At 33.9% G+C, this 26847-nt stretch overlaps 1 protein-coding gene across 1 annotated transcript; it reads right to left on the bottom strand.

Moving 5' to 3' along the window:
* Positions 1–707: 707 nt before the first annotated feature.
* Positions 708–25855, bottom strand: LOC129059355 (uncharacterized). Its single transcript, XM_054555444.1, has 3 exons — positions 25280–25855; positions 18836–18926; positions 708–895 (listed from the first exon to the last, which is right to left on the bottom strand). Exons 1-3 carry the CDS (start codon positions 25609–25611, stop codon positions 842–844), a joined length of 477 nt encoding a protein of 158 aa, XP_054411419.1. The 5' UTR covers positions 25612–25855; the 3' UTR covers positions 708–841.
* Between the last annotated feature and the right edge of the window lie 992 nt (positions 25856–26847).

Raw genomic sequence — 26847 nt, 5'->3', positions numbered from 1 at the left:
CCTGCCTAGTAGATGGTGGATGCTGTCTATTGTGAAAGGCAGGTCAATTAGTCAGAAGTTATATTTGTGGGGTTTAATATCAGTAGATCAGATAACTCTGTGATTCCCTCAAGCAGAAGTGCTTAACGAAGTCCTCTAGGCAAGGAAAGCAAACCAATATCTGCACTGTGCCTCAACTCAAGTAAGGAGGAATCATTGTCTGATGTAATCAGCTTGGAACCAAGTTGCTAATGTTATTCTCAAGGAATGATCCTTCTCTTGTGTCTTTACAAGTCTTTGAAGGTGGCATTAATATGCCATTGTCTCTGAGATATAATTTTGGTTTTGATTTTCTACCCCAATGGTGACAACATAGTCTAAAATTATTTTATTTGGATTTTCCTACCACAATACATCATATTCTAAAGGGCAAATAAATCAATGTGAGGACTTTGCCAATTGCTAAGATTCTTCACTCCATTTATATATTCATGAATTCAAGGAATAACCAATTGAGCTAAAGAGTGTCATTCAGACTAAAGGCTTTATCACTTCCCAGGACAAACCAAATGGATTGACTGATTAATGCTAAGATATAACAGCTGGCATGGACTTAATAGTGCCCTATCTCCCCCCAAAGCCTATTTGCTGAACATCTAACTCCTAGTGCAACTGTATCTGGAGACAGGGCTTTTAAGACGGTAATAACAGTGACATGAGATCATAAAGGTTGGGCCCTAATCCAATAGGACTGGTGTATTTATAAGAATAGAATAAGATACAAGTGATGTATGCACACAGAATAAAGACCACGTGAAGACACAGTGAGAAGATGCCCATCTACAAGCCAACAGGAGAGGCCTCAGGAGAAAGGAACTTTGCTGGTACCTCGATCTTGGTTTTCAAGATTCCACAACTGTAAGAAAATTAATTTTTGTTTAAGCCAACCAGTCTGTGTAGTTTTATTATGACAGCTTGAGAAGACTAATACAATAGCCCAGCATTCTTGGCTCCAACTTTGGAGTACTTTGATGGGTTATCCCATTTTCAGAGATCCCCAAACGGTCAGTAGATGCCTTGGAGTGATTACAACAGGGGGTGTTTGTTATTGCTGCCTAATTCTTCCTTCTGCAAAATTCAGATTTCTTTCTTCTCCTCTCCTCTATTCCACAGTTGTTGATCCCACATATCCCCTAATAAACTTTCAACATGCGAATCCCTTTACACTAAACTGAGTAAGAACCCAGCCTTCAGCATTTCCCTTGTATATGTTTGCCTCCTTGTGGGTAAAGGTGTTAACAACAATACTGATACAGCATGCCAGGCACTAAGTCCTGGTACCAGCTATTTTAGGTTAACTTCCTTAGAGACACCCCAGAGTCTGAGAGAGACATTCTTGTTAAAGTGATTGAGAGAATGTTTTCCAGACACTGGAAGTACAGGAAGCAGGTGAGAGTAGGGTAACAAAGTTAACCATGAATGGGCCCTTGGCTGGAGACTAAATTTAGCCCCCTCCCTCTATAATATCTGAAGCACAAGTTCAACCACAGAGATGGCTCCAATTGAAGCAATTGAGCCTGTCATTTCATCAGTTAGTCAGTGACCACAAGCTACCATTTTGGGTAAGGTGCTCCTATTCAGTCATTCGCTCAAGAGGAGTAATCAGCTGTGAGCTTTTGGTAGCCATCACTCCCAGAGGCTAGCAGGTTGGTGTACATGTCTGGTGAAGGGATCTTGGGGAGAGTACCTTTAGCAATCACGGTGTCACATAAAGCAGTGATAGCAAGCATAATGTAAAAAAGATGTTCAAAATAGCACATTTAGTGTAAAAAATATATTGACAGCAATTTAAGTGTAGGAACTAATTGCATCTATAAATGCATAACATTTATATCAAATTTGTTGATATAGATATTGCTATTTAAGAAATACATTATAATACATAATTATATAAAATGTTATGAGTAAATTCAGAAGTATATATTATTTAATGAAAAATTACATATCTTAGATATCAATATCTAACAAATGTATTGATTAAGATAATGTATTAAAAATGTTTTCAAAGCTGAACCAAAAGTAACTAAATTTCATCTGTCACATCTGAAACCAAATTTTTTTAAAGATTGAAATTTGAGAAATAAAAATAACAAGGATATACAAAAAGCTTTATATTTTTGGAAGTCAAAAGAATCAAATCAACATGGAAGCAACTCATATATGGGCATAACAGAGAGCCCCGTAATATAAAGTGTTTAATATGATTAATCACGGGAAATACAATACTTATCTGAGAATGATGTATGTGTACAAATGAATATATATAAATTATTTTAAATATATATTTCTAAAGTTAACTCATAAGTTCAGAATTTTTATTAAAAATCTATTAGTTCTTTGAGAAATCTCCAAACTATTCTCCACATTGGCTGAGCGAAATTACATTCCCAACAACAGTGTATAAGTGTTCCCTTTTCTCTGTAGCATTGCTAGCATCTGGTGTTTTTTGACTTTTTAATAATAGCAATTCAGACTGTTGTGGACAATATCTCATTGTAATTTTGATTTGCATTTCTCTGATGATTAGTGATGATGAGCATTTTTCTTATATTTGTTGACTGTCTTCTTTTGATAAGTGTCTGTTCATGTCCTTTGCCCATTTTTAAATGGGGTTATTTTATTTGGTTAAATTGTTTCAGCTCCTCATAGACTCTGGATATTAGATCTTTGTTGGATGCATAGTTTCAAATATTTTCTACCATTCTGTAGGTTGTCTGTTGACTGTGTTGATGGTTTCTTTTCCTGTGCAGAAGCTCTTTAGTTTAATTAGGTTCCATTTGCCAATTTTTGTCAAAGCAGAGCTACCATTTGACCCAGTAATCTCATTACCAGGTATATACCCAAAGGAGTATAAATTATTCATTTATAAAGACACATGCATGAATATGTTCATTGCAGCACTATTCAAAATAGCAGACATGGAATCCTCTCAGGTGTCTACCAATGCTGGACTGGATTAAGAAACTGTAATGCATATACACCATGGAATACTAGACAGCCACAAAAAATGAAATAATGTCCTTTGCAGCAACATGGATGAAGCTGGAGGTCATAATCTTAAGCATATTAATGCAAGAACAGAAAACCAAAAATCACATGTTCTCGCTATACATGAGAGCTAAACATTGAGCACACAGTGTCATAAACCAGGGAACAATCAGCATTGCACAATACTAGAGGGGGGAAGAAGGGGAGCATGAGTTGAAAATGTAACCTATTGGTTACTATGCTAACTACCTGGCCTAGTTAAAATATGTAACAATCCTACACGTGCACCACCTGTATCTAAAATAAAAGCTGAAATTACAAAAAAAATTGGGACCACTAAAAAAAACTCTGTTGGAACTAAAAAGTTAGATCTGAAAAAGGCAACATAGTAAACCATATAATCATATTACGATGTATTATTTGCATAGAATTATGATTGTCAATCTAAACAGGAAATAAGAGAATAACCTATAAAGAAATAAAAAATTAAATATTAAAAATAAATTTTGATAATCTCTGTAAAACAAAATTAAAAGGTAGAAAATATCTTTTGGAGATTTATTTATAAACAGTAAACAAACATTAACTATAATCTATAAAGATAACAGTTCACACAAATCATTACAAATTACATAAAATTTGGCTAAAACAGAAAAACTGTTCTAAGTACAAGCTGATATTTCTCTTACAGAAACAGTACATATAGCACATGAAACTGAATTAAAAAGTCTAAAGATAATTGGAAACAAAACAATTAACACAAGAAGTTGGAAAAACTCCAAGTTAATTTATGTTTTTGCTTTTAAATGGAATTGAAAAATCTCATACTGAACTTAGTTGATCATTTGGTATTACCTTTCTGGAAAAAAATTTGAAATTTGAAATATAGTCTTTGAAAATAAACACAATTTTGAAACATTCAAATTAACTTGATATATATACAATTTAAAATGTGCAATTATATTTTATAAATATTACTTATTTTTAAAATGCATATTGATTTTTAAAGTTGTCTATTTTACAATTATACTGAAGAGTAAACATTGAAAACAGTTCATAGTCCAATTGGAGAAAATTGAAACAATATATTATGTAATATAAATTCAATAGCATATGAAACAGCCATGAAAGTCATCCTTTTGAAAAATATCTACTCCGATAGTAAAATAATCTATATTAAAATTTGTAGAAAAAATTGCTTATAAATAAAATCTACACTGTCTAAAAAATTGCATGTATCATCAATTAAAAATGTCTATATGTGTATGAATGCATTCAGTAGCAATAATTATCATTGGATACAGGTGAGCAAGTAATTATTTCTATGTGTTTCTTCTTTCTGCATTTTGCAAAACAATGACAGTATAAGAAAGAAATAGAATCCTCCAAATGGATGAATTAAAATAAAAATAATTAGTAATACACCATTATAGTTACTTTTGTAAACATCGTCCTCATATCCTTCACAGACCTTATAAAAACCCATGTTTCCCACACAATTTAAGGCCAATATCTACCTCTGTGATTGAGGTTCTATAACCACAAATATTATCATTTTTCTGTATTCATTTTTCCCTACTCTCTTGGTTGTAAACTTGTTGAAGTGCGTTCTACATCAAAGAAAAAAAAGTCTTTTCCTTATCTTTTTTTAAAAAAATTCAAACCCTTCTACAATTATTACTCAACTACAATAGCTCCCTGTGTGTTTACCTGCATTTATTTGATATCTTTCCTTTAGGATATTTTATTTTTTATGTAATATCACCATCTCCTATTTTTGCAACATCATTGTTGGCTGCTTTTTTCCACCTCTATTTCTAAAACTTATTAGCACATTTTTACTTCTCTCATATGTTTGCATGCTCAAGATTTGTTTATTTTTAATAGAAGAAAAGAAGAAAAATTAAATTATTCCACATCTTATGCAACATTGATATGTGCCTATACTCATCTTATGTAGCCAACTTATTCAAACAGTCATTCATCTTACTGTGCCTATATTTTTATCATTCAATCTTCTCCCCACTCTAATTAGGACTCCACTTATCTTTCGACCACAAAAAATACTATGCTAGTATGATTACACGGTCATAAATAGTTTTCAAAATTTTCCATTGCCTTTTAAAAGTGATTATATACTTAGTGTCAAAAAAATCTACAAATAGAATATTTTCTGTTAAATAGTTGTAAAATGAGTTAATAAATGAATAACTGAACGAGTAACATAAGTTCCATGACATGTACTAAATTTTTTATCATTCTCATGTATTTGACAATATTTTATATACATTTTCATATTTTAATTTATGTGGTGTAAAGTGCATTCTAGAACAAAACTGTCAAACTTTCCTCTTTGTTTTCAACAATAATTTGTTAATCTTAGGCACAACTCATGTCAACTCTATTGAAAATTTGGGGGCATAGATATGAAAGCTCTATAGTTATAATTACATTCCTAGGTAAATAGAGTAACTGATATAGATTTTTCCAGAAATAGAGCTCCTTCATCTAACCACACACTCAGTATTGATTTAATAGCAGAAACTCTTATTTCCACATTAACTTTTAACTAGTGGTCCACTCAGTGGAAATGTTTTCTGTATAAGATGTGCCTTCCCAATATTAATAATCAATATAAGAAAATAGAAATATTAAATGGTCAAAAGGAGCTCTGTAATTGATTGTATTGCTGCTCAGTTGAAAACACCTAGAGACATTAGTCAGTAGGATCAGCCCCGGAATAAATTAGTGAATTAACAAGGGATATGGTTATTCAGGGAATTTCATGAGATGATAATAAAATACTTGGGAAGTTTTAATGATTAAATTTTCCCCAAGGAAACCTGTGCTGAACATTCATTAAAAGTATTCTCTAACATCTCTTACACTTTTTATACTTCCTCACAGTTATTCAAATATGAATAATCACATTTCTAAAAATGTATGTAATGATACCTATATGAGGAGTTGTAGGAGTCATGCATGAAAAGATTTCAAAAGGTGGCATTTCAAGGTTTCTTCAAGAAACATCCCCCTTTTGAATTAAAGTACCTGTCACCTTATATTTTAGTATTATTCAAATAGAACATTTAATGAGAACATAATCTCTGACATTTTCTTAGATGCTATATTCTTTAATTTTTATAATAACCCTCCTTTACCATAGTCATAATTCATGAAAAGGAAACTGAGGCTCAGAGGCGTTGAATGCATGTGTGGGTTTTAATGGCTAAATTGGTACTGAGCCAAGGTAAAATTAATTGACTCTGAACTCCAGTTATGTTTCATTTTGCTCTATGATCCCTAGAATGTGGAGGTATTTTTTTCTACTTCGAGAAAAGATGAACTGTTAATACTCAGACGATTGTATCTGTGTGTCACACTGTGCATAATGACTAATAAAACTGCTTACATTTTAAATTATTCTCTGCCAGAAAGTTACCACTTAACCTGAGAAGAACACATTTATTTACATTCCAAGGGCAGTTTGAGATTTGAATTAAACATAAGTGTACACAAGAAAGGCATCCCATGGTGTTTTCCAGGAAGTCAGCTTCTAAGAACTTATTAACTCATATATTTTCTGGGCCGATAAATGGTAAACTAAATGCATTGTGCAGTCAATGGGAGACTCCTGAACTGAGAACCAGGACGTCTACACCCTAGACTTAGTTACTGAGCTAACTTACTCTATACCCTTGGATCAGTTGTCATTTCATGTTTTTTGGCCATATTCAAAAGCCTTTCACAATGAGGGGAGTAACTAGACCATTTATGGGGTTGTTTTGAGCCTTAAAATAGTTTAGAAAGAGTGAAATAATTATAGAATTCTCCTCACAAAGATCACAATCCTTCTAGATTCCCCATCTCAGTTAACCAACCCACTTGGTCAGTCCTCAAGCCATAAGACATTTTCATTGTATTCCTTTCTTGTGTATCCTATGGAATATTGAGACATTAACAGAGAAGGGTTTTCGGTGCAACATGGATGTCAGGGAACATGGAGTCACTCAGCCTCTTTTTATCACATGGACAAACTGTGGATTGCTCATCCTTAAAGGCTTTCTATTGCCCTGCTACTTGACATAGTTCATCAAAGATGCATGAAGATGGTAGATTTTGTCAGCATTCGAATGACCTAGTGTATAGTATAGGGGGCATTCTCAGCTTGGATGCCAGCTGCTCAGAAAGCTGCATATAACCCTGGTAAAGGAACTAGTGAGCAGAGCTCTGCGTTAGTGCCTATTTCCCCATAGCAAGCTGCAGCAGCTGCGGAGCTATCTTGGAAGTGAGTTTGTGGCCCTTTACTTCCTAACTTCATGTGTTTAAAGTTGCAAAAAGTTCTTTATTTTTCACTTCCAAAATGTGGCCTGAATTTGATCCAATCAATCATATCTACAACTATCATTTTAAACAAAGCCTACATGATTGCTCTATTTTTTCATAAGGCAAAAAGATTGATGCCAACTCATCCTGTCAGACTTAGATGGCCAGATTTCTCACTGAAATGCTAAGTTCACATTTTATTAATATCCTCTTTCACCATTCTTAAATAGCTGCACTAGTCTGTTTGTTCCCTGACTAAAGTATTTCCACCTAAATTTACACCTCTAATAATTATTATTATTTATTATTATTATTATTATTTTTGAGATGGAGTCTCGCTCTGTCATCCAGGCTGGAGTGCAGTGGCACAAACTTGGTTCAATGCGAACTTCGCCTCCTGGGTTTAAGCGATTCTCCTGCCTCAGCCTCTCAAGTAGCTGAGATTACAGGAGTGTGCTACCACGCACAGATAATTTTTGTATTTTTAGTAGTGACGGGGTTTTACCATGTTAGCTAGGCTGGTTTCGAACTCCTGACCTCAAGTGCTCCGCCTGCCTTGGCCTCCCAAATGTTGGGATTACAGGCGTGAGCCACTGCGCCTGGCCTGTAAGTTTTCTCCTATCATCATTCATGTCTCAGCTCTGAGAAAATCCTTCTCTGCACAGTTGTTTAAGGTTTCCCAACTGTCTGCCCCTCCCTAATTATCACAATGTTTTACCTTATTACTTTTACTAATCACTGTCATATTATTATTTAATATTAACATTTTTATTTCCACTAGGCTGTATATTCCCCAAAAGAACATAAGACTGTGTCTTGTTCAATCATGAATTCCAAATAAATGCAATAAATAATAGATTTTATGATACAGTGAATAAGATGTAGAGAGTTGAAGGATGAATGAGAAGAGGAATAGAGAAGTAGCAAAGTAGGTCTAGAGATACCTGTGACACTTGGGACAATTGAGTTTTTCTTGATTAATGTTCATATTCATGTGTAATATATGTGTGACATATATTTTATGATCTCTATAGTCTTTGTATTCTAATCATACATCTTCATGCATATCCATATATCATTAATATACAAGAAAATAACCTCATTAAGATTAAATTTATAAGAAAGTATAAAACACAGAAGGTTAATCTTGTTCATTTTTATTTCTGATTTACAAAAGGTGAAAAATGAGCATTCCCCAAAAGTGGTACAATCGCTTCTATTTTAGATAAAAATACTCAAACACTAGGCTGTCTTTTGCTTTATTATTAGGCAAAACTTTTAGATGAGAAATAGTCTGGTTTGCTGTGTTTTACACATCACAGTAGTTTATTCGCTGATCCAAGTTGGTTTAGACTTTTTGTAACCTTATTTGTTGCTGTAAAATAAAATATTGGAATTTGGCTTGTGAGTAGCAGAAATTATTTAGAATTACTCCCTTAAGAGAATGAGTTCTCAGTAGAATGTTGTTTTGAAAAGATGAATAGTATCAAGGGAACATAGAAATCTTTATTGAGATATATTTTGCTTTGTTGTATTATAGTGCTGTGTTTTTTTTCAAGTGTTATTTAGAGTAATAGTCCAAAACTATCCTAAAACTTAGTTGAAATAAAGACAGAAAGAATAGCAAACTAATCCTGATAAAATTCCAAAGACAGAAATGAAAAGTAGTCAAAGGGGAAATATTAACTAAAATTGATAAAAGAAAAGAAAATAAATTGATAAAATAATGTCACTTTAAGACATCAGAATAAAATGAAAGACAGATAGGTTTCAATTTAATGATTGCTTTGTGGCCTATATGAAATACATTGATTTCTCAGTCTAACTTTTAATAGAAAATCATATCTATTTCAAGATAAAGCTAAAATTTGAGTTAATAAAACACTACATGATAAAGAGTTCACAAAATGTTTTTCATTGAGCCAGCCATAAAAACCAAAGCATGGTCATCAACATTGTATAGGACCTCTCTAACTCCTATTTCTTTCACTTCTGTGTCCCTGGGATTATGCTGTTATATGAAGTAATACCAAATACACTATTCCTTCAAGCTCTGATTTATGGAGATACGATGGTAAGGAAAAAAAAAAAGAACGCTAAGAGTTTGCTGGCAACTTGAAAATAATCAATTTAAGTAACAATTTTTCTTCAGTGTAGCATATACTATATAGGCAAATTAGATTATATTGCTCTGATGTAATAATACAGAACAGTAAAAATGAAAAAACAATAGCTAAAGCAACAAAGTGAATAAATCTTAGAAACAATGTATTTGGTATAAATTTGGACTTGCAGAAGAATACCCCCAAAATGATACTATCAGTAAATATTCAAAGGCATGCAAAAGCGAAAACACAATTTCTATGGATACCTATGTTTTTTATTAAAACATAAAAGTGACAAGAGAAAAAATTTATTTGTAAATAAATTTTACTGTGATGTGTAAAACACAGCAAATCAGACTATTTCTCATCTAAAAGTTTTGCCTAATAATAAAGCAAAAGCCAGCCTGGTGTTTGAGTATTTTTATTTGAAAATAGAAGCGATTGTACCACTTTTGGGGAATGCTCATTTTTCACCTTTTGTAATTTTTAAAATTAAAAAATATTTTCCAGGACTGGAATAACATTATGAGTTATATTTGTTACCTTTAATTGTTTAGATCTAGATTAAACTTTATAAATCAAAATATATTACTGAATAATTGTGTTTGTCTATAATTAAATATTTTTGATTCATGCCTAAAGTATTTTGTCACGCTAAAGATATCACCACTAAATAAAAAAGAAATATATTTTTAATTCAGTTTGTTTTTAAAAAAAATTTATTGGTTGGTAAAATTGTGCATCTCATCGTTTCAGAAAACTGTATAGGAGACATCAACATTTAAAGTATTGGGTATGATAATCTGTGAAAAAAGTACGATTAACTATCTATTTGTTGAACGATAACATGCTTTCTTGACCAATATTCACAACATTTTCACTCCTAAAAACATTTTCTTGTATAGTTTCCATATATCACAAGGTCTTACCTATCAAACTTATCAGCTTTATCAACATGCAATTTCTTTTTTGTTCTAAAATTTATCTAAGCCTTGTATTTCAATTTTTAATCATCATTAAGAATTATTGTACTCATAATAAGGTAATGTTTTGTATCAAAAGTAGACAGTTTTTAATTAATTTGAATGACCTTATTTTTATGAATCCTATAGAATTTTATTTTAACATTAATGAAAACCTAATTGGAATCTAGCAGGTTATCTGATAATCTTATATTTTATAAAACTGATGCTTATAATAATGGTAGCTATAAACTAAAGATAGAATGAAAATTTTCAAAATGTCTTATTGAATACTAAGTGATTATAAAATAATACTTAATATACAAAAGCCATAAAACATATTTATAAAATGCAAATGTGTGCACAACACCAGATTTAAGTTCCAAGATATACCATCTTTATTGTTAATTCCTCTGATTTCATTAATTTCCTAATCCTATTTCTGCCCTTCCTATTTAGGGATAAATTTTTTCTCATGTCACTTTTATGTTTTAATAAAAAACATAGGTATCCATACAAATTATGTTTTTGCTTTTGCATGTCTTTGGATATTTACTGATAGTATCATTTTGGGGGTATTCTTCTGCAAGCCCAAATTTATACTAAATGCATTGTTTCTAAGATTTATTCACTTTATTGCTTTAGCTATTGTTTTTTCATTTTTACTCTTCTGTATTATTACATCAGAGCAATATAATCTAATTTGCCTATATAGTATATGCTACACCACAGAAAAATTGTTATTTAAATTTATTATTTTCAACTTGCCAGCAAACTCTTAGTGTTCTTTTTTTTTTTCCTTACCATCACATCTCCATAAATCAGAGCTTGAAGGAATAGTGTATTTGGTATTACTTCATATAACAGCATACTCCCAGGGACACAGAAGTGAATGAAATAGGAGTTAGAGAGGTCCTATACAAAGTTGATGATCATGCTTTGGTGTAAAGTTTAAGTGATAGCTTGATCTAACAAGACAATATTTGAAAAGGCTGTATTGATAAATATATACGGATTTGCGAGGAAGAATTATCCACTGGCTCCATTCTACCATTGGTTAAAATTTATCCCATTGTATGTGACCTCCACTCTGTCTGTGGGTTGTGCATACGGGGTACCCGGTAGAGCCCATGGCATTATGTCATTCAGTGTCAATAGCGTATTCTGAGGCAGGAGATTGTAAACAGGGCAGCTTGTTTGGAGTTGAGCCAAGTTAAAATTTGTCTGAGCCCAAGACATGCTAGATTTCACAGAAAATGGTTAACCAGTGCAAGAGGCCAAAGGCAAGCCATGGATAAAGTTAAGAGGATTTTGAAGTGGATCCTAAAATATATCTTATAAAATGGTGTTTTACATCCTCATCAGCACTAGAACTTGTCAGTTTTTAAATTTATTTTTATTTTTTGACCAGTATCACAGATATAAAATGGTATCATATTTCCAACTATTTATTCCTGACCTCTAATAAACATTTAAGACTTTTCTTGTGAAGTTACAGTTATTTAAGTTGAACCATATGAAATTGTTTATATTCAACTCTTTTGACACACAGAAAAGGTAATTTCAAGATTTCAGTGTAATAGTGTTGTTCACACATTTTCCCCCTTAAATTTGTTGTTTAATCATTTTAGTTACCTATTTCTAAGAGTTATTTTAATGTCACAATTATATTCTGTCAATTCATGGTGATTTTCAATATGATTTATGGTATCTTTTGATAAATAAAATTTCCGAATTTTAATGTAGTAATTTTTTATATTATGGCTTCTCTTATGAGCTATATTTTAATACAAATATATATGTAAATGAAGTTTTAATTTTTAGCAAAAAAGTCTTGAGATTTAACAGGAATCATATTGATTCTGTCATTACATTTTACTTGATATAAATCTTTATGTGAATTAGCATGGTCTAGTGTTCCATTTATTTGAGTATTTTTAACTGTTTTTCTCTTAAAAATATTTATTATTTTCTTCAAACAAGGTTTGTATAACTTGCATTAGAAATGTAACCTGAAGTTTATCCTAGATTTCTCAAATCAGTGTCCATAAATCATATTTTCTAAATATTTATACTGTTACCTGTAGACATACAATTGATTTTCCACTAAACATTTTATTAAAGGATAACACACATAAAAAACACAAACCGTAAGAACAAAGAATGATGAGCAACCATGCATTACTTGTAAGAGGAAGTAAGATATTACCAGAAATGCAGACGTTCCCCCCATGCGTTCTAGGTCACAATGTAACAGTAATTTACGAAGGAAACTGCCATCGTGATTTCTAAACCAAAAGATATTTTTTATGTATATGAAATCTTATAGATGCAATAACAGAGAATAGATTATTTGACCTCTGATTTTCTTTGTTTAACACTATGCTTTGAATTTCATTCATGAATCACAAGTTTATATTTTTGATTATCACTATTCATTACAAGAAATTTCTTTTATTTATTTATTTATTTATTTATTTATTACTATTATACTTTAAGTTTTAGGGTACATGTGCACAATGTGCAGGTTAGTTACATATGTATACATGTGCCACGCTGGTGGGCTGCACCCACTAACTCGTCATCTAACATTAGGTATATCTCCCAATGCAATCCCTCCCCCCTCCTCCCAACCCACAACAGTCCCCAGAGTGTGATGTTCCCCTTCCTGTGTCCATGTGTTCTCATTGTTCAATTCCCACCTATGAGTGAGAATATGCGGTGTTTCGTTTTTTGTTCTTGAGATAGTTTACTGAGAATGATGATTTCCAATTTCATCCATGTCCCTACAAAGGACATGAACTCATCATTTTTTATGGCTGCATAGTATTCCATGGTGTATATGTGCCATATTTTCTAAATCCAGTCTATCGTTGTTGGACATTTCGATTGGTTCCAAGTCTTTGCTATTGTGAATAATGCCGCAATAAACATACGTGTGCATGTGTCTTTATAGCAGCATGATTTATAGTCCTTTGGGTATATACCCAGTAATGGGATGGCTGGGTCAAATGGAATTTCTAGTTCTAGATCCCTGAGGAATCGCCACACTGACTTCCACAATGGTTGAACTAGTTTACAGTCCCACCAACAGTGTAAAAGTGTTCCTATTTCTCCACATCCTCTCCAGCACCTGTTGTTTCCTGACTTTTGAATGATTGCCATTCTAACTGGTGTGAGATGGTATCTCATTGTGGTTTTGATTTGCATTTCTCTGATGGCCAATGATGGTGAGCATTTTTTCATGTGTTTTTTGGCTGCATAAATGTCTTCTTTTGAGAAGTGTCTGTTCATGTCCTTTGCCCACTTTTTGATGGGGTTGTTTGTTTTTTTCTTGTAAATTTGTTTGAGTTCATTGTAGATTCTCGATATTAGCCCTTTGTCAGATGAGTAGGTTGCGAAAATTTTCTCCCATTCTGTAGGTTGCCTGTTCACTCTGACGGTAGTTTCTTTTGCTGTGCAGAAGCTCTTTAGTTTCATTAGATCCCATTTGTCAATTTTGGCTTTTGTTGCCATTGCTTTTGGTGTTTTAGACATGAAGTCCTTGCCCATGCCTATGTCCTGAATGGTAATGCCTAGGTTTTCTTCTAGGGTTTTTATGGTTTTAGGTCTAATGTTTAAGTCTTTAATCCATCTTGAATTGATTTTTGTATAAGGTGTAAGGAAGGGATCCAGTTTCAGCTTTCTCCATATGGCTAGCCAGTTTTCCCAGCACCATTTATTAAATAGGGAATCCTTTCCCCATTTCTTGTTTTTGTCAGGTTTGTCAAAGATCAGATAGTTGTAGATATGCGGCATTATTTCTGAGGGCTCTGTTCTGTTCCATTGGTCTATATCTCTGTTTTGGTACCAGTACCATGCTGTTTTGGTTACTGTAGCCTTGTAGTATAGTTTGAAGTCAGGTAGTGTGATGCCTCCAGCTTTGTTCTTTTGGCTTAGGATTGACTTGGCGATGCGGGCTCTTTTTTGGTTCCATATGAACTTTAAAGTAGTTTTTTCCAATTCTGTGAAGAAAGTCATTGGTAACTTGATGGGGATGGCATTGAATCTGTAAATTACCTTGGGCAGTATGGCCATTTTCACGATATTGATTCTTCCTACCCATGAGCATGGAATGTTCTTCCATTTGTTTGTATCTTCTTTTATTTCCTTGAGCAGTGGTTTGTAGTTCTCCTTGAAGAGGTCCTTCACATCCCTTGTAAGTTGGATTCCTAGGTATTTTATTCTCTTTGAAGCAATTGTGAATGGGAGTTCACTCATGATTTGGCTCTCGGTTTGTCTGTTATTGGTGTATAAGAATGCTTGTGATTTTTCTACATTGATTTTGTATCCTGAGACTTTGCTGAAGTTGCTTATCAGCTTAAGGAGATTTTGGGCTGAGACGATGGGGTTTTCTAGATATACAATCATGTCGTCTGCAAACAGGGACAATTTGGCTTCCTCTTTTCCTAATTGAATACTCTTTATTTCCTTCTCTTGCCTAATTGCCCTGGCCAGAACTTCCAACACTATGTTGAATAGGAGTGGTGAGAGAGGGCATCCCTGTCTTGTGCCAGTTTTCAAAGGGAATGCTTCCAGTTTTTGCCCATTCAGTATGATATTGGCTGTGGGCTTGTCATAGATAACTCTTATTATTTTGAGATACATCCCATCAATACCTAATTTATTGAGAGTTTTTAGCATGAAGGGTTGTTGAATTTTGTCAAAGGCCTTTTCTGAATCTATTGAGATAATCATGTGGTTTTTGCCTTTGGTTCTGTTTATATGCTGGATTACATTTATTGATTTGCGTATATTGAACCAGCCTTGCATCCCAGGGATGAAGCCCACTTGATCATGGTGGATAAGCTTTTTGATGTGCTGCTGGATTCGGTTGGCCAGTATTTTATTGAGGATTTTTGCATCAATGTTCATCAAGGATATTGGTCTAAAATTCTCTTTTTTGTTTGTGTCTCTGCCCAGCTTTGTTATCAGGATGATGTTGGCCTCATAAAATGAGTTAGGGAGGATTCCCTCTTTTTCTATTGATTCGAATAGTTTCAGAAGGAATGGTACCAGTTCCCCCTTGTACCTCTGGTAGAATTCAGTTGTGAATCCATCTGGTCCTGGACGCTTTTTGGTTGGTAAGCTATTGATTATTGCCACAATTTCAGCTCCTGTTATTGGTCTATTCAGAGATTCAACTTCTTCCTGGTTTAGTCTTGGGAGAGTGTATGTGTCGAGGAATTTATCCATTTCTTCTAGATTTTCTAGTTTATTTGCGTAGAAGTGTTTGTAGTATTCTCTGATGGTAGTTTGTATTTCTGTGCGATCGGTGGTGATATCCCCTTTATCATTTTTTATTGCATCTATTTGATTCTTCTCTCTTTTTTTCTTTATTAATCTTGCTAGCGGTCTATCAATTTTGTTGATCCTTTCAAAAAACCAGCTCCTGGATTCATTAATTTTGTGAAGGGTTTTTTGTGTCTCTATTTCCTTCAGTTCTGCTCTGATTTTAGTTATTTCTTGCCTTCTGCTAGCTTTTGAATGTGTTTGCTCTTGCTTTTCTAGTTCTTTTAATTGTGATGCTAGGGTGTCAATTTTGGACTTTCCTGCTTTCTCTTGTGGGCATTTAGTGCTATAAATTTCCCTCTACACACTGCTTTGAATGCATCCCAGTGATTCTGGTATGTTGTGTCTTGGTTCTCATTGGTTTCAAAGAACATCTTTATTTCTGCCTTCATTTTGTTATGTACCCAGTAGTCATTCAGGAGCAAGTTGTTCAGTTTCCATGTAGTTGAGCGGTTTTGAGTGAGATTCTTAATCCTGAGTTCTAGCTTGATTGCACTGTGATCTGAGAGATAGTTTGTTATAATTTCTGTTCTTTTACATTTACTGAGGAGAGCTTTACTTCCAAGTATGTGGTCAATTTTGGAATAGGTGTGGTGTGGTGCTGAAAAAAATGTATATCCTGTTGATTTGGGGTGGAGAGTTCTGTAGATGTGTATTAGGTCTGCTTGGTGCAGAGCTGAGTTCAATTCCTGGGTATCTTTGTTGACTTCCTGTCTCATTGATCTGTCTAATGTTGACAGTGGGGTGTTAAAGTCTCCCATTATTAATGTGTGGGAGTCTAAGTCTCTTTGTAGGTCACTCAGGACTTGCTTTATGAATCTGGGTGCTCCTGTATTGGGTGCATATATATTTAGGATAGTTAGCTCTTCTTGTTGAATTGATCCCTTTACCATTATGTAATGGCCTTCTTTGTCTCTTTTGATCTTTGTTGGTTTAAAGTCTGTTTTATCAGAGACTAGGATTGCAACCCCTGCCTTTTTTTGTTTTCCATTTGCTTGGTAGATCTTCCTCCATCCTTTTATTTTGAGCCTATGTGTGTCTCTGCACATGAGATGGGCTTCCTGAATACAGCACACTGAAGGGTCTTGAGTCTTTATCCAATTTGCCAGTCTGTGTCTTTTAATTGGACGACTTAGTCCATTTACATTTAAAGTTAATATTGTTATATATGAATTTGATCCTGTCATTATGATGTTAGCTGGCTATTTTGCTCGTTAGTTGATGCAGTCTCTTCCTAGTCTCAATGGTCTTTACATTTTGGCATGATTTTGCAGCAGCTGGTACCATTTGTGCCTTTCCATGTTTAGCGCTTCCTTCAGGAGCTCTTTTAGGGCAGGCCTGGTGGTGACAAAATCTCTCAGCATTTGCTTGTCTGTAAAGTATTTTATTTCTCCTTCACTTATGAAGCTTAATTTGGCTGGATATGAAATTCTGGGTTGAAAATTCTTTTCTTTAAGAATGTTGAATATTGGCCCCCACTCTTTTCTGGCTTGTAGAGTTTCTGCTGAGAGATCTGCTGTTAGTCTGATGGGCTTCCCTTTGAGGGTAACCCGGCCTTTCTCTCTGGCTGCCCTTAACATTTTTTCCTTCATTTCAACTTTGGTGAATCTGACAATTATGTGTCTTGGAGTTGCTGTTCTCGAGGAGTATCTTTGTGGCGTTCTCTGTATTTCCTGAATCTGAATGTTGGCCTGCCTTGCTAGATTGGGGAAGTTCTCCTGGATAATATCATGCAGAGTGTTTTCCAACTTGGTTCCATTCTCCCTGTCACTTTCAGGTACACCGATCAGACATAGATTTTGTCTTTTCACATAGTCCCATATTTCTTGGAGGCTTTGCTCTTTTCTTTTTATTCTTTTTTCTCTAAACTTCCCTTCTCACTTCATTTCATTCATTTCATCTTCCAGGGCTGATACCCTTTCTTCCATTTGATCGCATTGGCTCCTGAGGCTTCTGCATTCTTCACGAAGTTCTCGAGCCTTGGTTTTCAGCTCCATCAGCTCCTTTAAGCACTTCTCTGTATTGGTTATTCTAGTTATACATTCTTCTAAATTTTTTTCAAAGTTTTCAACTTCTTTGCCTTTGGTTTGAATATCCTCCCGTAGCTCGGAGTAATTTGATCGTCTGAAGCCTTCTTCTCTCAGCTCGTCAAAGTCATTCTCCATCCAGCTTTGTTCCGTTGCTGGTGAGGAACTGCGTTCCTTTGGAGGAGGAGAGGTGCTCTGCTTTTTAGAGTTTCTAGTTTTTCTGCTCTGTTTTTTCCCCATCTTTGTGGTTTTATCTACTTTTGGTCTTTGATGATGGTGATGTACAGATGGGTTTTTGGTGTGGATGTCCTTTCTGTTTGTTAGTTTTCCCTCTAACAGACAAGACCCTCAGCTGCAGGTCTGTTGGAGTACCTGGCCGGCTGTGTGAGGTGTCAGTCTGCCCCTGCTGGGGGGTGCCTCCCAGTTAGGCCGCTCAGGGGTCAGGGGTCAGGGACCCACTTGAGGAGGCAGTCTGCTCATTCTCAGATCTCCAGCTGCATGCTGGGAGAACCACTGCTCTCTTCAAAGCTGTCAGACAGGGACATTTAAGTCTGCAGAGGTTACTGCTGTCTTTTTGTTTGTCTGTGCCCTGACCCCAGAGGTGGAGCCTACAGAGGCAGGCAGGCAGGCCTCCTTGAGCTGTGGTGGGCTCCAGCCAGTTCGAGCTTCCCAGCTGATTTGTTTACTTCAGCAAGCCTGGGCAATGGCGGGCACCCCTCCCCCAGCCTCGCTGCCAACTTGCAGTTTGATCTCAGACTGCTGTGCTAGCAATCAGTGAGACTCTGTGGGCGTAGGACCCTCTGAGCCAGGTGCGGGATATAATCTCCTGGTGCACCGTTTTTTAAGCCCGTCGGAAAAGTGCAGTATTCGGGTGGGAGTGACCCGATTATCCAGGTGCTGTCTGTCACCCCTTTCTTTGACTAGGAAAGGGAACTCCCTCATCCCTTGCGCTTCCCGAGTGAGGCAATGCCTCACCCTTCTTCGGCGTGTACACGGTGCACGCACCCACTGACCTGCACCCACTGTCTGGCACTCCCTAGTGAGATGAACCCGGTACCTCAGATGGAAGTGCAGAAATCACCCGTCTTCTGTGTCGCTCACGCTGGGAGCTGTAGACTGGAGCTGTTCCTATTCGGCCATCTTGGCTCCTACAGTCCACAAGAAATTTCATCACAATTTACTTGTTTGTTTTTCATGCTGATGGCAATTTCATTGGATTTTAACTTTTGCCTACTAAAATTACTGTTGTTTAATATTCTTATATATATATCTTTTGGTTTACATAAATGTTTGGTTATATATGTTGAGAATATAAGTTTAGGACTGCAAATTCAGGTTTATATGGTGTTGCATGCTCAATGCCAGTAGACAATGAAAGAATTTCAAAAGTGAGGGCCCCGATTTTCACACTCTTACAAGCGGTGAATGAAAGATCAAGCCTTTTCACATACTTGCCAGCATATGACTGTGTCAGTTTTGAAAATTCTTGCCTTTCTAATAGAAATGCAGTATTATCACATTATGGTTAATTTCTGCCTTCCTAGATAATAAGGTTGAGCACCTTCTAATGAGCTTACTGGTCATTTGGATTCCATAGTACTGTAAATTACCTACTCAAGAAGTTTCCCATTATTTTTCTACTAGGCTGTCTTTTTCTTATTAGTGTCTGAGAATTTTTAATATATTTAGAATATGTGCCTATTTTGTTTTATATATGTTGCTAATATATTTCTTGACTGCAGTTTTAGATATCTGCACATCAGAGTTCATATATCTCTTGGATCATACTACTCACTTCCATTCTTTTGGAAATATATCTAAAAGTGGGATTGCTGATCATATGGTAGTTTTATTTACAGATTTTTGAATAATCTTCATGATGTTTTCCATAATGGCTTTATTAATCTATATTCCTACAACAATGTGCAAGGCTTCCCTTCTGTCCACATCCCTGCCAACTCTTTTAATATTCCTTTCATTTGACAACAGCTGTTCTAACAGGAGTAAGGTGAATAATTCATCAGGGTTTTAGCTTGCACTTTCTTGATAATTTGTTGTTGAGCATTTTGTTATATGACTGTCAGCTATTTTTATGTCTTCTTTTAAATAATGTCTATTCAGATCTTTTGCCCATTTTGAAAATTTGGTTGTTTTCTTGGTATGAATTGCTTGAATTTCTCATATATTTTGGTATTATCCCCTTATCAGGTGTATTATTTGCAATTTTTTTTCCATTCTGTTGTCTCTTCACTCTATTGATTGTTTCATTTGCTGTGCAGAAACTTTTTAGTTTGATGCAATTCTATAGTCTATTTTTGCTTTCATTTCCTATGCTTTTGAGGTCATATCAAAAAAAGTAATTGCCCAGACCATTAATTTTTGTGGATCGAATGAGATATGTGTCTAATTTCATTCTTCTGCAGTTGGATACCCAGTTTTCCCAGTGCTATTTCTTGAAGAGACTTTTATTTCTCTATTGTTTGTTCCTGGCACCTTTGTAGAAAATCAGTTAGCTGGAAATGTGTGAATTGGGCTATGTGTCTGTTTTTATACCAATGCCATGCTGTTTTAATTACCATATCTTTATTGCATACTTTGAAGTCAGGAAGTGCAATGTCTCTAGCTTTCTTCTTTTTACTTAAGATAATTTTGGCTATTTGGAGTCTTTTGTGGTTTCATACTAATTTTATAATTTTCATTTAATTTCTAGTTATCTTTTACTGTCATTACAATTTTGATAGAGATTACATTGATTCTTTAGCTCTTTTTGAGTAGATTGAACATTTTTATAGTATTAAGAGTTCCAATCCATAACATAGGATACCTTTCCATTTATTTGTGTCTTCCTCAATTTCTTTCATCCATGTTGTAACCTGAAGTGTAGAGATCTCTCATCTCTTTAGTTAAATTTATTCCTAGATATTTTATTTTATTTTGGTAATGATTGTAAATGAGATTGTTCTCTTGGTTTCCTTTCATGATACTTTTCAAAAATAGTTTGTTTTTCATGTATAACAATACGCCTTTTTTTTTTTTTTTTTTTTTTTTTTTGAGACAGAGTCTCCCTCTGTCGCCCAGGCTGGAGTGGAGTGGCAAAATCTTGGCTCACTGCAAGCTCCGCTTTCTGGATTCATGCCATTCTCCTGCCTCAGCCTCCTGAGTAGCTGGGACTACAGAGTCCACCACCATGCCTAGCTAATTTTTTGTACTTTTGGTAGAGACAGGGTTTTACCACATTAGCCAGGATGGTCTCGATCTTCTGACCTTGTGATCCACCCGCCTCAGCCTCCCAAAGCGCTGGGATTACAGACATGAGCCACCGCACCCGACCCTAATTTTTTATGTTGATTTTGCATGCTACATTTTTACTGAATTTATTAGTTCTAACTGTGTTTTTGATGAAGTCTTCAGAGTTTTCTATATATACGATCATTTAACATGCAAAAAGGGAGAATTTTTGGTCTTCTTTTCCAATTTAGATGCCTTTTATTTTTTCTCTTGCCTAATTGCTCTGTCTAGGATTTCCACTATTATGTTGAATTGAAGTAACAAAAGTGAGCACCCTTGTTCTGTTTCTAATCTTAGAAGAAAAGTTTTCAACTTTTTCTAATAGTGCATGATGTTAGATGAGGGTTTGTCATATGTAGCCTTTATGATGTTGAGTTACATTCCTTCTATCATTAATTTGTTGCAAGTTTTTATCATGAACTTTTGCTAAATATTGTCAAATGCTGTTTCAGTATCTACTGAGATGATTCTTAGTTTTTGTTCTTCATTCTGGTAATGTGATATATTGCATTAAGAGATTGGTATACATGGAATCATCCCTGCATCCTTATGATTAATAGCACTTGATTATAGTGAATGATCTTTGAATAAGTGTTTGAGTTTACTTTGCTAGTATTTACTCGAGGATTTTTGTACCTTTTTTCATCAGAGATACTGCCCTGTAGTTTTCTTTCTCCGTTGTGCTCTTGTTGGAGTCAGGTTAATTCTGCCTTGATTTATTAGAAATCTTCTTATCTATTAGTGTATTTCCAATAAATGTCTTCTTCATAATTTTCCCGATTGTTGGTAATTTCTGCATTACCATATACATTTTAAAATCAGTTTGTAAAATTCTCTCCTTTACCACTTTTCCCCAGATTAGGCTTCCCTGGGATTTTCTTTGGCATTGCACTGAAAATCTCTTTCAATTTGGAGGAAATTGACATGTAGAGGATTAAATCTTGCAGTCTACAATGGAAAATATTTCTCCATTTTATAATTTTATAAATTTTAAAATGATAATATATTTTCATAGAGGATTCACATTTTTCTAAATTATCAATTTCAAAAAAATTTATGTAATTAATGTTATTTGAAATAATATTTTAAAATTTTATCTTCTTAATTTGGGCTAGAATCAAGAAAATTTATTTTATAATAACTTTATATCCTATATATTTTTAATTTACTTAGTAAATTTATTATCTGTAGTTTTTTTTAGATTTATTGATGACAAAGTTATGTTTCTGATAAGAATTTTTTCTTTCTTTCAATTCTTGTACCATATTATGCCCTGAGTCCATGAACTGAATAGGAGACAGAGTATGATGTTTAATAAGAATGAAGCTAAGAAGTGTTCCTGTCTCATTCCCAACTGTGGGAAAATTTTTAATATTGCACAATTAAATATGATTAGTTGTATTTGTTTGCTTTTAGTAGAGACTTTTGATATATGCCCCTTTAGAATATAAAATTGTTCTTTTACATTTATCATTGAATAATAGTTTTTTTAAATAACTCAAAGGTAAAAGTTATAGACATAGAGGTTCTAAAAATTTTTGCTTGATATATCTATACTTTTTAAATACATGTATGATTTAGATTTTCCACTTATTCCTGTACTAATTTTGGTGTTTTATCCTAAAAATTTAGCATTGAATTATCTTTTCCAAATTTATATAAATAAAATTTCATTTATTTTTCATGTTTGTCATATCTGAAATAATGTTCCCTGTTCCATTATCATGTCGATTTGAACCTTCTCCCTTTTTAAATTATTTAAATTTGCTAGTATCTTGTTATTTGTATTAATCTTAAAAACAAACTATTTTATATTGTTGCTTTCAGAAAACTCTCACATGGTCTTCTTTCTTTTTCACTTTTCAAAAATTGTTTTATCCTTATTACTTGCTTATTTCTTTTTTTGTGTCTATTTTTCTTTTTAAGTTCTGAACATGAGATGCTAGTTTTTATCTTCTGAAATATTCAGATATTTGTATTAAAAGCTATATTGTTTCATTTCAAACTAGTATAACTGCATTTTGTCTTTTTGATATGCTTCATCAGTGTCATTTAATAAAAATATATTCTTCTATACATTGGACTTTTTCTTTTGTTTGTGTTCGTTTTTATAGTTTCTTGCTTAATTTCTAAAGTGTTGGGAATTTTTTGGTCTAATTTTATTATCAATTACTGTCTTAGTTCCACTCTGGTTAGAGAACATATTTGGAATTATTCAATACTTTGAAGATTTTTGTGACTTTCTTTATGACCTAATAAGTGGTCTATTTCAGTAAATGTTCAAAGTGCCTTTGAAAATAAGTGTGTTGTATTTCTATATATGTAAATGCAGTGACATTTGTTAATCTTGTGGATCTAAACTTCTATATTACTCTTCCTTCTGTATTTTCATGTTATGGATTGCGGAGCGATTGTTGAGAGAGAAATCACCATAATCTCTCATATTTCTCATTTTTTTTTTTTTCAGCAAAGGCCATGATTGCCTATATTCTAGGTCATCTTTTCAAGAATATCTGTATAGTGAACAGCCGTTGAAGATAAAGATGTATGTCTCTCTAGAATAAAACAGGAGGCTTATTTACTGTCCATAATAATAAAGGTACTGTTTCTCTCTATGTCAAAGGTCCAGCAGGTTCACTGCCCCTTATTAAACATATGAGTGCCCCCAGCCCTAGTTTCCTCTCTTTTATGCAATCCTCCGTGTCTGCAGGATTACAAGGCCTTTGTGTCACCATGTAAGAACTGGGATTTGGAAAACTAAAACAGAAATAATATTAAACTGGCAACTGCTATTGCTGCCAGTAGTAAACTGTCTTTTGTCTCTCATCCAGATATCTCATTTTCACTTTCTGAGACTTGTAAAGTCTCACATCCTTCACAATTCTTGATAGAAATGTATTTTAAAGATCTGACAACATATTTTTGGATTTGTCTATTTCTTTAGTTATGTTAATTTTTGCTCTCTGTATTTTGACACTGAAATTGTATTTAGAAATTGGTAACTCTCAGTTAGATCAGCCCTTTTGAATTTGGGAAATGTCCCTTTTATAGAGTTAAGTCATATTGCCTAAAAAAAAAGCCATTTATATAGTTAAGTCATGTTGCCTAAAAGCTTATTTTGTCTAAACTTAGTATAGCTACAGTAATGGCGTTTTTAAAATAGTGTTTAAATAGAAATTTGCCTCCAAATTCATTGTGTGCTCAAATTTTAAGTGGGTATTACATTAGTAACATAGTATTGTTCCTATATTTAATTTGGCAATCACTTTTAGTAAGGAAACTGAATCTTTAAATCTCATATAATTACTGACATGTAATTATTTTTTCAATTTTACCTATCTATTTTATTATCCATTATGTTTTTACTTTTCTCACTAGTTCCAAATTAATCACATATTTTAAATTATTTAATTTTTTATTAGTAAATAATCATTTTAACAGCTTTATTGATGAATACTTGATAGACAATAAACTGTGCATATTTAAAGTATACAACTTAACAAGTTTTTACATAGTTTACAGTTCAGAAATTATCATCACAATCAACATAATGAATACACTCTTTATCCTATAAAGTCTCTTTGTCCCTCCTCCCCATTGGAATCCCTCCTCACATGTACCATTCTCCTGTCACTAGGCAATCAGTGATACACTTTCTTATAAGAATAAAATTATATAAAATAAACACTTTTTAGAGCTTATTTCATTCACCATAATTATTTTGATAATCCATTCTTGGCATTGTACATATAATAGAGCATTTCTTTTTCTTCAGAGGTAGTAGATCATTCTATGAATCAATCACGATTTATCTATTTTTTTATTTGTTGTTTCCAGTTTGAGGCTATTACAAATAAGGCTGCTATGGGCATTCATGTTCAAATCATTTTATGGGCATATGCCTTTTTTTTATCTTGCATCAATAATGAGGAATAGAGTGCCTAGATCTTATACTAGGTGAGTAACATTTTAATAAACTGCAAAACTGTTTTCCAAAGCAGTTGTATCTTACAAGGAATGTATGAAAGCTCTATTTCCTCCACATCTTCATCAACACTGGATATAGGCAGTACTTTTAATTTTAGGTATTCAAATAGGCAGGAAGTAATATGTCATTATGGTCTTAATTCGCTATTTTCTACTGACTAATGATGTTGAATATTTTTATGTGTTTATTTTCCATCCAGATATATATTTGGGGACAACATCTTACCAAACTGTATCTTCTTTATCTCCTCCTCTTCCTCCTCCTTCTTCTTCTTCTCCTCCTCCTCCTTCTCCTTCTTCTCCTTTTTCTCCTCCTCCTTCTCCTCCTCCTCCTCCTTCTTCTTCTTCTCCTCCTCCTCCTGCTCCTCCTTCTCCTTCTTCCTTCTCCTTATTTCTTCTTTTCTCTTCTTTTTTCTTCTTTCTCTTCTCTTCTCCTCTTTTCTCTTCTTCTTCTTTTCTCCTCCTCCTCCTTCTTCTTCTCCCTCTTCCTCTTCCTCCTCTTCTTCCTTCTCCTTCTCCTTCTTCTTCTTTGAGACAGAGTCTCACCCTGTTGTCCATGCTGGATTACAGTGACATCATAATGACTTACTGCAGCCTTTAACTCCTGAGCTCCAGCTATCCTTCTGCCTGAGCCTCCCAGGTAGGTAGGGTGACAGGCATGCACCACCATGCATTCTAATTTTTTTGTAGAGACTGGAGTCTCACTATGTTGCTCAGCCTGGTCTTGAGCTCCTGGCCTCAAGCAATCATCTCTCCTCAGCCTCCCAGTGTTGGGATGACTGCCATGAGCCTCTGCATTCAGCTTGCCACCTTCTTATTAATTAAATATTTAGTTTTCTTTTTTTATATATATAATCTGGATACAAGTCTTTTTTTTTTAGGTTTTACATTCAGGTCTATGACCTATTGTCAGTACATTTTTTATATAGTGTGAAGTATAGATTAAAGTTTATTTTTTGCTCATAATATTGAATAACTCCGGTTTGATTTGTTGAAAAGATCCTCTGAATTGCCCTCTGAATTGTATTTGTAGCTTTTTCAAAATTAATTTTAAAAATATACATGTTTCATTAGACATACTATAGAATTCAAAGATCAGTTTAAAAATGAAGTATTTATGAAATGAAAATTCTATACATGATATAATTAACTGCAATGGGCATTCATGTAAGCATAAAACATTCTTGTATATATAATTACATAAAATGTGAAAAATGTATGTAAAAACGTATGTGTGTATATATAATTATAAAGGGTCTAAGAGGACATATGCAATTCTGTTAGTATTGATTACCTTTGGTATAAATAATCTCAGAAAAAAATTGGGCATATTAGTTTATATACGACTTGTTAAGAATATAATACTTAAAAATATATTTTTGAAAAAAATATCATAGACATAGAATTGATTTACAACTGAACTAGTAAAACAGCATTTATATCACTAGTGATGGCTACTTGGCTGTTTTTTTTTTTTTTTTTTTGACTCTTGATCAACATAAGGAATGAAATTTATCATGCTCTGTTCAGGGTCTGAAACTCTCCTGGTAACCCATCTCCACCTGTGTTTTACTTGTATTTTGCAATTTGTCTAAGTAGTTTCACAAGCCTGTCTTTATTACCTATCTAAAGGGAATTATGAGCATCCCTACTGAGAGCTTCTCTGAACTCTCTGGAAGCCTAGCTTCCTTGCACGGGTTTTGGCCATTCAAATAGATTCAGTCTGGCCCTTTGTGAGCCAAGATGGCCTTGAATAATTTGGCTGGGATATAACTGAGACTCAATCTAGGGCTG

The sequence above is a fragment of the Pongo abelii genome, chromosome 4, assembly GCF_028885655.2.
Source record: "Pongo abelii isolate AG06213 chromosome 4, NHGRI_mPonAbe1-v2.0_pri, whole genome shotgun sequence".
Classification (NCBI taxonomy): Eukaryota; Metazoa; Chordata; class Mammalia; order Primates; family Hominidae; genus Pongo; species Pongo abelii.
The sequence above is the reverse complement of the archived record's forward strand: the minus strand, read 5'-3'. Positions and strand labels throughout refer to the sequence as shown.

Bases quoted from the DNA above. Each gene is read 5' to 3' on its own strand.
- LOC129059355 (XM_054555444.1), bottom strand. From the start codon at position 25,611: ATGGACAACAGGGTGAGACTCTGTCTCAAAGAAGAAGAAGGAGAAGGA. The intron at 18,927-25,279 runs GTAAGATGTTGT...TGTGGACTGTAG, and splicing joins GATAAAGAAGATACAGTTTG to GAGCCAAGATGGCCGAATAG. The intron at 896-18,835 runs GTACCGGGTTCA...ATTTTCTTACAG, and splicing joins TTTCTGCACTTCCATCTGAG to TTGTGGAATCTTGAAAACCA.